We start from the raw sequence: 11,451 nt of genomic DNA, 5'->3' as shown, positions 1-11,451 counted from the left end.
TGTGAGTGTCTCTGTGGTTTTGTCCCTTACTCAGCTGATTGTGCCAGATGGATCAGAGGGGCTGAGTTGCTGCAGATATATCCAGCTGGCTCGGCACTACTCTTAAAAATCAGTAAAGCACTTAAAAGAAATGCCTGGAGTAAAGAAATGGGCCCTTACCATTCATCTTTTGCTATTCAGCGAAGGTTACAGAAAAATGAAATGTTCTCATTTGCAGAATCTGTGTTTTTAACAGCTGCAGATCATGTTTAATGTGTGCTTTGCTTGCAAGACATTGGAAATTTGGATCTCTCCCAGAGTTCTGGCTAGAAAATTGCCAGCAATTTTTTTTTTTTTTTTGCTTTTGTGTAAAATTTGAATTTTTTTTCCAACAGGAGAAAGGAACAACAAGTGGATAAAAAAAAAATCAGTTCTCACGAAATGGGAGGTGCTTTCATGGGAATGTTTTATTGTCTCTTCCCGAGTTTCTAACATAGCTTATAGAGTAGGAACACTGCTTTTGTACAAAGGGAATACTGTCAGTTGTGTGGGATCCTGTCACTCCGTAAGCTCCTCATGCTTTGGGGTTGCTGACTACTGCGGTGGTGGAGTAAGAGTAGGGGCTGAGCAGAGCAGCGATGGTGTAGTGGCGGTGGCCAGAGTCATTCGCTGTGAACACCACCTAGGGGAGAGGACAGACAGAGCTGTTTGTAACAGAGCCCAGAAGTGTGAGGCACAGTCAGAGAGATCACTGGAAATCCAGTGCAAAATTAATTATTTTTATTTTATTATCTCATTTTGGGGGAACAATTAGAACAAAAAGCAAAAATTCAAATACCCTGGCAGATTAAGCCTCTGGAGTCTTGTGCAGTTCTCAGAAATGCCCTTCAATAGGTGAATGGATAAAGAAACTGTGGTATATATACACAATGGAATATTACTCAGCATTAGAAGAGAATAAAATCATGGCATTTGCAGGTAAATGGATGGAGTTGGAGAATATCATGCTAAGTGAAGTAAGCCAATCCCAAAAAACCAAAGGCCGAATGTTCTCTCTGGTAAGTGGATGCTGATCCATAATGGGGATAGGAGGGGAAGCATGAAAGGAATGGAGGAACTTGAAATAGGGCAAAAGGGAGGGGAAGGGAGGGAACATGGGGGTAGAAAAGACCGTGAAATGAGATGGACATCATTACCCAAGGTACACTTATGAAGACATGAATGGTGTGACTCTACTTTGCGTACAACCAGAGAAGTGAAAAATTGTGCTCCATATGTGTGCTATGAATTGAAAGGCATTCTGCTGTCATGTATAACAAATCAGAAGAAAGTAAGTTTTCTACTGCCTGCATGATGAGTCTCTTGTTTTGCAATTCACCCCATAGTCTGGATGGCTCTCGCCTGACTGAGTGGAGTCACAGCCTAACATCCATTTTCTTGGCTTCAGAAAAAAGGTGAGGAGAAGGTGAACACCGGCATCCAGAGACTGGAGACCGGCTAAGAAGGTTGACCAAAGTCCTACTTTGAGAACTAGAAATTTGGATCGGGAGGAACTGTTTTTCCTGTTTTACAGATAAGCAAACCAGACTTCTGAATTAGTTTACCCAAGTTCATAAAATGACAGAGCCCCACCAGGAAGGCAAGTCTCATGTCTCCAAGCCCAGAGATTTTCTTTGTATTTAGCTTAGAAATTTAGATTCTCCCCCGCCCAGGGAAAAGGAACAAGTATATGTATATACCAAGGAATGGAATATGAACTAAAAGAATTCTACTTATAATAGAATTATAGAATTATAGAATTCTACTTATAATACAAAGAGATTGTGGAAAAGCCTATTGGAATTCTGAAATGTGTATGAATGCTTTTGAGCTTTCTGACTGGGCCAACTAGATCAAAGTGCTGTTGTAATTCATTAGTCACACTTCTCAAAGTCACTGGAGTATCTGAGACTCAGGGGCTGGGTGGCCTAGGCGACAGGAGGGAGGGAAGTGGGGGTTGATTTGATTGAGGAGAAATCTGGAGGGCAGTAATGGGGTATTTAGTTTTACTTATTTTTGTATGCAGGCCCTGGGTTGAGTGTTTAATAGACTTTTTGTTCCAATCAAAGAAGACTGGAAGACTTGGGACAGGAGGAAAAAAATATCTGAGTGAACCATACCAAACATAAAAAGAACATTCAGGCAAAGGGAGGTGAGACTCTCCTAAGAATCTTCTTCTGAAGAAGAGAGGGACTCCTTCAGGTTCACCCTGGAAGCAACTAGGAAAAATTTCCTAACTTTTTTGGTGACAATAGCCTCTGGCTCTGTCTCCCTTAAAATTGTAAAAGGCATAGTCTTGTAATCAAAAATCCATGAAGTGAAGAGGCATATTAGTTCCATAGGAAATTTTCTAATTCTCCTCAGTAAGTCTAATATGGCTACCTGGGTCACTGGCCAGGAGGCGAAGACCAGCTCTGAAGGGCGGTGAGTCTCTGGGAGGTGCTTATCTGCAGGAATGGAGCTCATGGCTGAAGCCACTGTGCACTGTCCCTGGAGTGAGGTGTGAGGGACACATGCTTCACTACTCTCTTTCCCTCTTGCTCCCCTTTTTCTTTCAGGCTCCAAACTAGGCTTATGACTCTTCCTACTATGTCTAATATTATCCACTTCCCTTCCATTCCAAGAGCAGGGGGTGTGTTTTCATTTCTAAATCTCTGGTATCTTTGAGTGCTCAACACATACAGGATTTTATTTTTCAAATATTTGTTGAATGATCATTAAAGAGTGAATAGTAGCTGATATCTATTGAATAGGAGCAGCCCCTTCGTGGGCTGTATAGTGGTAAACCTTTTCAGATGGTCCCCTCAGGCTGTGACCCAGGGTGGAAGGGGCCCAGGGAGGCTAATCCAGTGCTGAAGGGTAGGGCTGAGAGCCTTCTGTGCTGTGCCCAAGCTGATCCCTGCACTCCCCTGTTCAAAAGTCTTGTCTTTCTGCCTGGCTGAGGAGTAGCCAGAGACATACTTCCTGGTAGAGGGGACTCCCTTGGTGACTTGTGGGCCCCAGAAGTCAAACAGTCACCTACAGTTTCCTTGGTAACACTGTCTGCTAAAAGAACTGTTCTGTGCTAATTGAAATTCTCAACCATGACTAAGCCAGAGAGAATGGTTGCCTTTCATGCTGAGCTATTTTCGATGGAATTACTTGATCTTTAACTCTGACCAACAAATCTGGATTCTATTTCCATGACAGCCATCTGTTTTAAATGACTTATGGAGTTCAGTCCAGGAGGTGGCAGGGAGACTGGGCCCATGTATAACTGCTGGTGGATCCTTACCTCATAAGGAAAAGAAGAGAATGAACCAAAGTTTACAAATATGGCTGCTTCTTCTTCTTCTTCTTCTTCTTCTTTTTTTTTTTTTAACTTGGCTTCTCACAAGAAAAAGGGTTCCTAAGGCAGTGTGAGGACATCAGAAGTGAGGCCAAACCCAGCCTGGCCCCTGCTGGTAAACAGGCCTGCTCCTCCACTTACTAGCCATGTGACTTTTGATGAGTCATGTAACCTTCCATGCTTCGCTTTTATCTGTGATGTGAGGATAATTGGACTGACCTTAGTGGGTTGGTCATGAGGTTGAGCTAGGTTAGTAGAAAACACTTACCATGGCACCTGACATGTGATGTACACTTAGTGATTTTATCTATTGTGTTGCCATTATTAGTTTGAATTTATTGTCTTTCTATGCATTGCCAAGAATGGCTTATTCAAACCTCTGGGGAGCCAGATGTGTTTTGAATACAGCATTTCCCAGCTTTTAAGAGAAATAAAATGGTGCATCCTTTCTTCTGTTTACCTAACACCTTAAGTGAGGACGGGAGGGCTGCCTCATAATGAAACATTAATAATTTTTCAGCAAATAAACAAATACTCACATGAGATGGGATGAATAGACCATCATAGTGTTACAGAAGTTTATGTTGCCAAATGAGTTTTCACCAGACTCAGAACAGGGTTGGCTTCTCAGAGTGTGGATTTATGATGGTAACATGGGAAAGGGAACCTGTGGTCATTCAGAACTTTCCTTATGACACTTAAGGAAAGTATACTTACTTCCATGGTATGATAAGTGCAAACTGTGCATATCCTGGAGCTTAAAAAAAAAAAATCCCAAACAACTCCAGGGTCTGTGTACTCACCTCTGCATATTCATGGAACGGAGAAATGCCAAGTGCCTTCCAGTAGGATTTGGTGTCTAATTCCACCCTGTAGAGCCCTTCTACAAACTTTTCGTCTGTTGTGAGCCCATGTAGCTCTCCGTTTTCACCGGTCTTCCTATAAGGTACATAAGTCTAGGTTAAGTTAGGCATGAAGGGAGTAAATGGCCCAGCAAAGTGGTACCACACACATATGTGTGTGTATGTATGTATTTGTGTGTGATATATACACATATGTATGTGTGATATTATATATATATATATATTTTTTTTTTTTTTCCCTTTCAACCAAACTAGTAACTCTCTGAAATCAAGTGGCAAGAAAATTTTTGAAACTTTCCAATTATCTCATTGTACATTTTTGTTCTTATAAGAACAAAATACAGGTATAATGTTAATTTAAAAAGTCTTAGGTCTGGGGAAGTAGTTCAGTGGTAGAGCACTAGCCTACCATGTGTGAGGCTCTGATTCTATCCTCAGAGCAACAACAACAATAACAATAATAAAATCTTGGGATTCACGGTTGGTGATTGGATGAAAATTCAGGACACACCCTGGAAGTGGCCATAAGGTACTCTAAGTGGCCATAAGGAACTCTCCTGTTCCCCAGGACCACAGGATATCACTTTTGTCCCCACTGGCATGTGGCTGCCTTTCAGAGAGTACTATTTGTTCACACTGTGGGAAATCTAAAATACAAAGCAGAGCCTATATTGACTCTTGTTCCTTTTATATGATTGATCTCTTTGGTATTTCTTTGCCAAAACAAAATACTAGGGAAATTCTATTTCTATTTAGGTACCCGCTCAATTGTTGAAATGTTAGAAATGGCTCCCAATTAGACTACAAACCCAAGACGGATAAAAATGGAAGTTGTCTTTAGTGATTTTGATCATGACTGCCCCTGTTTTTTCTTTTCAGTTCCTTTTTTATGTGTTGTGCATGTGTGTCTTGGTATAGGAACATCTGAATACTTTTGGTGTCCAGTCTATCTCCCACGTAGAATATCTCCCATGTTGGGCTTGGCATTTTACATAAACATGAGTGAGTTAAAAAATAAAATCTCAATTAAAACTGCATGAGGGAAATGATCTTCCTAATGATGGGTGAAGAAGATTCATAAAGTAGTTCTTGGGATTCAATTAAAACCCAACAGAAATTCTTCTCCAGGAGATGAAATACTTCAGAGCTTCTTTTCTGCTTGATGATGAGGGTTTCTTAGTGATGCTTCCTTTGGTTAGTTTGTTTAGGTTTACTAATATGGATTTTGTTTGAAATTCTTGCTAGTGGAGGTAGAAAAGCTCTATGAAAATGGTAAAGTGGTTAATAAAAGGTGAGAAGTCATTTTTCCACACTGATGGGTGATGGAGAGATTAGTCTGTGGCTAGAATTTGCCTTACATGTCCTTCTCCTAGATGTTTTTTTTTTTTTAATTAAGCTTGACAATAGCCAGTTTTGTACATAGTAGGTACAAAAGCCCTGGATTCTATATAAACTCCTCCTAGGTGTCCCCTCAATGTTCTTTCTCAATTCCTTTCTTTTTATTAATAAATTAACACACATTGTCCATCATGCTTAAAATTTTAAGAATTTTTCCAGCATGGATGTCACCTTAGGGAACTTTAGATTCACCTTAGGAATCTGTGAAAATCCTGAAATTCTATATATATTTCTGTATAGTGTGTTTATTGTGCATTTTTCTGGGAATGGCGTCTATAGTTTTCTCTCTTTCTTCAAGTAGTCTGCGACCTGAAAAGTTTGACTCCTGTTAGAGTAGAGCAGCTAGACACTCCATCTTTTTCTTTTTCTTATCATCAGCCCTAAATGATGCTCTGGTCACTTCCAGCTAAGCAAAGCAAGAGGACATCCTTCTCAGGCCATATTTGTCTACATTTTCAATCTATTCATAGGAGTTTTTTTTTTGTGGGGGGTGGGTACCAGGGATTGAACCCAGGAACGTTTAACCATTGAGCCACATCCCCAACCCTTTTTAATGTTTTATTTTGAGACAGTCTCTTGCTCAATTGCTTAGGCCTTGCTAAGTTGCCAAGGCTGGTTTGAACTCACGATCCTCCTTCCTTCGCCTCCAAGCCACTGGGTACTTGTAGGTTCTTTAGCTGGTGATGGAAAAAGTGGAAAGGGTGAATGGAAGGATAGAACCAAATCCCATGGCAGGGTTCTCTGGCAGCTTACCCAGAGGCAAATGGCTCCCAGGTGCCATCAGCCGCCTTTTTGAACACTTTCACAGACACCTCCACAGCAGGACTCCCTCGCACTGCATCTAGGACTTTGACCATCAGAGGACAGTTGGTTTTACCAGTGCCCTGAGAGACATGTGAGAAGTCAACAAAATTAACCAGAATGAAAGGACTTATTCTTTATGGTGTTGGAAATCCACAACAAAGCCGGAAATACATGCTGATCCAATTACCAGTAACATAAGTGTTGACAATTAATGAGCTTTCCCACTCAGTATATTACAGGCATAATTGTTTCCAAAGCAAGATTGGTTTCTGCCTCCAGACACACTGCTATTGACCAGGGACGTGCATAATGAATTTTCAAGGATAAAATGAGCCCTCTGAGAACGGTTGCTTTGTTCAGCCTCTCCATTTGAGTGAAATACTGAAAAGATGCAATGTGTCATAGGACTGAATAGTTTTTCCTGAGGTCGTTTTAATAAGTGGTTGCTATAGTAATTCCCTCTTACTATCTGTTGTCAAATAATGTCAGAGTACTTCCTGGCCCCTTTGGTAGTATTAGTTAATTCTTCCAGAGGATTTAAGAGTCAGATATCTGACTGGAATATTGTTCACCAAACAAACATTAATCAATCCATAAACACATTCAGATTAGCCAAAGGGCCAGAGTATAATCTCTGTAGTTTTTGCCCTAACTATATTTATAAAGGGATGCTTTCAGGAAAATTCAATATTATCAGCTTCATTAAGATGATATCTTTATTTCTATCATGTGTCTGAGGACACTGGTGTGCTAGGCACTGAGACTTAATGCACTAAAGCAACAGAGTAAAGAACACAACAGAGAAAAAAGCCCTAAGCTGTTTTTGAAGTTCAAATCAATGATATTAAATGTAGGTGCTAAGTACCCTTGCCCTAGTAACACAAGCTGGTTGTTAAAGCTGGAAGAAGTCACTTATATTTAATCTAATGTACATCTGCAATGTCCAAAAGGGACTTGACAGAATTAACACTCACCACGGGGTCAGCTTCGGACACAAATACCAGTCCAGCGAGGCAGAGGAGGAGTAGATGGTGAGAAGCCATCCTGTCAGGACCCAGTGGACTTCTGTGATGGCTACTCTTGGTTTGGGGCTTTTATACCCTCTTTTTCCAATCCAGGCTGCTGATCCCTGCCAATCTGACTCTAAACCTGCTGATTCTGATTATTGACTTAGTCAACAAAGGGAGAATAAGTAACCCACACAAATATGAACCTTGTCTACAGAGATTAGAGCATCGGAACATTAGCTCTGTGGAATATTCTTAACTGGTCATTTGACTAGTTGGATCACTAAAACCCAACCTAAACAGAGCAAAATTAGCCTCTCCCTGCTTGACTAATGGAAGCAGCATTCTTGGGATCTTCCACCCTGCTTTATTTCTGTTCATGTTTCCCATTTGCTATTCATTTTTGTCTTTCATTTTAGATGACAGATGTAATTTGTGATTTTTCTTTTTTTTTTTTTTTTTTTGGTGTGTATGTGTTGAATGATATTAGGTTACACTGGCTTAAATAATAGTACATTGGAAAACATCATGGCACTATATATATGTCCATGAGCCAACAAGAAAAACCCTCAGCAGTGCTTCATTCTCAAAAGCATGTTTTAACCAAACAGTCATTTAGTCACTCGGAAGCCCTGCTTAGTGATTTCTCTACATTGAGTGTATATGTGAGGATGTATTCTTCCCAGATAAGGTTCACCTCAACCCAGGGAATAATAGCATATTTCAATTTGGCATTGATGAGCCTGAAATACAGAGAACCAAATCTTTACTGTGTCTCCTCACTGAACATGCAAGAATAAGGATACCCAGCTGGCTTCTGTCAGAGTTAAAATATCTGGAAGGAGGTAGAGATGATTGTTAGAAATAGAAACTAGAGTTGACAACACTCTTCCTCCTGGATGACCTACAAGTCTAGGAATTATAATAATTTGATGATTTATTGATAAGTACCAACTCTAGTATGTATGTGCATGTCTGTGTGCCTTTGTTCATGCATAAATTAAGACAGGTCTTTGTCCTTATAAAGACAAATATATCAGAGATAGAAGACAAACATTTTGGATAAACGCATCTCAAGGATGAGTCCAGTTTGGAGCACTAGAATTGGGGGAACATTCCCACAGCTGACAGAGTCTGGTTGGAAGTTTAATAAGAAATTATGAAAGATAAGAGCTTTCAGGATGTGGGGGAAGGGACAGGAGGTATTCGAGGAATATGGATGGGTGTAGGAGACTCCAGGAGAGTGGGTTAACTGTAGCAAAGGAATAATGAGCAAATCCAGTGGAGAACATTAACTAGGGCTGGAATCCTGTAGCCTCAGAGTCTGAAGACGAAGTAGCAGTGGAAAGAGTTTTGAATTTGGAGTTAGAGGCCATGAGTCATCAGACTCTAGTTCTGCTACTCAGTTTCCTGGACACTTCAGTGAGTTACTTAGTATCTTAGACATTCAGTTTACTCATTTGTAAAATAGAAACACCTACTTTTCTACTTCAAAGGACTGATCTAGTAACTTTTATATGATGATACAAAAGCGTTTTATACACTGGAAACCATGATTCTGCTGCAAAATCACAATTGTAACATGATTTGGTTCAGCATCTAGGCCTAAGGAGAAAATCCTTTAATATCATATGTTGTCATCCATTATCCTCTTGATTATTTCCTGTTGCTCAGAACCTAGATAGAGTCTGTTCCCTGACTGCAAATCCTAAATCTTCAAAAGTTCTTTCACAACCCAGAAATCTTCCACCCATACGTTTTAGTACTACACCCTGTAGAAACTAAGAATTGCCTCCTATAGACCTTGTGAACTGGCAACGCTGGGCTGCCACCGGCCCAGAGACACCAGTGTTTCTTGAAACGGTTTGAAATAAGTTGCTAAAGTTGAAATTGAGACATGTTGCATAAAAATCTGGATTTTTATCTCGTCTTAAGAAATCAGAAAAGATGGCAGCAGTTGGCCATCTTTGTTGGCCAGGACAGCAACCAGCAGCATCTCATTCACATGCCTTCCTTCATGTCAGAGGCCAGGTGATATTTCCAGTGGCACTGTCATACTTGAGGTTCTTTTAATGCATGTCCTGTTTTCCTTGTCTATGTGCCTGCCCAGCCTCTTGAAAATTAGTGTTTGTGATTTGGGATCTTTCAGTAGCAAGTTAAGTAGTGAAATGACAGCTTATTTTCTTTTTGCCAAATAGATATCCCTATTTATTTGAATGCTTTCTCTTCTGATGCCTGGAATCTTCACCAGAACTTTGTCCTTCGGCATTTTCCCATTAGTCAATGTTCCTCTTCAAATGTGATGCACTAAACTGGATACATCATCCAAAAAAAATCAGATCAACTCACAGGACTATGGCAAAATGTGCACCCTTAGGGCATTTCAATTGTAGTTGCTATGACTCACCTCTTCATTATAACACTACCCATTGTGACCCTACGGGCGACAAAGATCTAAAATAACCATAGAGTTTCCATTGTCCTGTGCTTTGCTCATTTTTCCAGTTTAACCTAAATGTGGAAGCTCAAGTTTATCTTGGATTTATCTCATCCAGTTAGTTTCAACTTACCACCTCATCCTATTGACATTATTTAATAGTTGATTCTGTCAGTCACTGAGTTAGAGCACCCTCCAAGCCACATGCCCTAGGACACTTCAACTTGCTTGCCTTCTCCACTGCATTGATCTGGAAATCATTAATAAAATTTGAATTTGAACCAGACAAAGAGGTGGAGAGCAAGTGAGGCAATTCAGAGTACAGGAGGATCCCGAGTCTGATTGGAAAATCATTGATAAAACATATAGAGATAGAGATTATTTTAATATCAAAAGAAGAGAAAATTTGTGCAGAGGATTGAAGACAAATACAGGTAGGCTGCAGTCAGAGCCAGACAGTTTCTAGAGAGGAAGCATGCATGCTTTAGGTGAGAGAACAAGGCTGAGGCAGGAAGGAAAATTGAAAAGGAGAGAAGAAGAGCATTCTTTGTCAAAGGGCTGCTTGTGTGAAATAAATAGCAATGACACATACAAGAGAAGTCCACTGCTTCTTGCCTGAGAGGCAGTCTGTGGATGAGAGAGGGTCATGTGGATAAACACAGTTCCCCAAAAGAGAAGAGAATCTGCCTTTTCCGTGTTTATTTGAATTTCTGAAAGCTCTTCTCAGAGGATGGTGACGTGGGATCTGTTGAGACAGATGAGTTGAGGTCAAGGGTCACCACATTCCTGGAGTTTTAAGTGGTTGCTGTAGATGCTGTGTGAGCTGTGGCGACACTATAGGTAACCAGGATCCGGGGCTGGGAAACCAGAGGAGAATTAGAGCAACATTGAAGCTACAAGTTTAAGTCTTCTCCTCCCCATGTACTGTGTTTCTTCACATTTTGGCCTTGTGGCTACCATCTAGATGTTTAATAGAGGTGAAGAAGACTGATTTGTTAACAACATTCTTCCTCCTCCTTCAGAATATGTGGTGGTTAATGAGCAACTCGGGCCTCTCTTGGTTTAAGATTCTTCTCCCTCTTAATGTACAGCCTCATTTATTATATAATATATTATTATATTTATATTTATTTATATTATAATATTTATATTTATATTATCATTTTTCGTATCACAGATAAACCATTTCTCCTTAACGTGGTTTCTGAGGGTGCATGTCAAACGGCAAGTCAGGGGTCTGTCCACACCGAGTGTTCTCTAACATGACTGTGAATAAGCTGATTAGCCACATGGCTGGTCAAGTACTTGGACTGGGCCTCCCCAGGTGTGGGGAGAGGGGGGGAGGGCAGTGACAGTGTGGGGGCCCTGGATTTTTGTAGGTTAAAGAATTCAATTTTGTCAGCTCCCCTTAAGGTGGATAAGTCCTAAGGGTTTGATTAATGATAAGCAAATCATAAAAGACTCATTTAAAAACCATAATGCCAATTTAATTAATGGTTAGATGGTTGCTAGGGAAGCGAGGAATTGGAGGAAAAGGACCTGGCTGATTTTGTGAAAAGATTTCCTCCAGGCTGTGGGAGAGCCAGAGAAATTTCC

General features: G+C 40.5%; 1 protein-coding gene across 1 annotated transcript; it reads right to left on the bottom strand.

Moving 5' to 3' along the window:
* Nucleotides 1-428: 428 nt before the first annotated feature.
* On the bottom strand, nt 429-7,541 carry Ttr (transthyretin). Its single transcript, XM_046428462.2, has 4 exons — nt 7,386-7,541; nt 6,361-6,491; nt 4,150-4,285; nt 429-661 (listed from the first exon to the last, which is right to left on the bottom strand). The coding sequence occupies exons 1-4, from the start codon at nt 7,452-7,454 to the stop codon at nt 554-556; spliced, it is 444 nt and encodes a 147-aa protein (XP_046284418.1). The 5' UTR covers nt 7,455-7,541; the 3' UTR covers nt 429-553.
* Between the last annotated feature and the right edge of the window lie 3,910 nt (nt 7,542-11,451).

This window comes from Marmota monax, unplaced genomic scaffold (genome assembly GCF_021218885.2).
Source record: "Marmota monax isolate L192 unplaced genomic scaffold, Marmota_monax_Labrador192_F-V1.1 WCK01_AAM20220418_F8-fsc00031, whole genome shotgun sequence".
Taxonomy (NCBI): domain Eukaryota; kingdom Metazoa; phylum Chordata; class Mammalia; order Rodentia; family Sciuridae; genus Marmota; species Marmota monax.
Note: the sequence above shows the minus strand (reverse complement) of the source record. Positions and strands in the feature narration are given on the sequence as shown.

Excerpts from the sequence above, each read along its gene's own strand:
- Ttr (XM_046428462.2), bottom strand. The coding sequence starts at position 7,454 with ATGGCTTCTCACCATCTACTCCTCCTCTGCCTCGCTGGACTGGTATTT. Across the intron at positions 4,286-6,360 it reads TGGGAGCCATTTGCCTCTGG|GAAGACCGGTGAAAACGGAG; the intron begins GTAAGCTGCCAG and ends TGTACCTTATAG. Across the intron at positions 662-4,149 it reads CGTTCCATGAATATGCAGAG|GTGGTGTTCACAGCGAATGA; the intron begins GTGAGTACACAG and ends CCTCTCCCCTAG.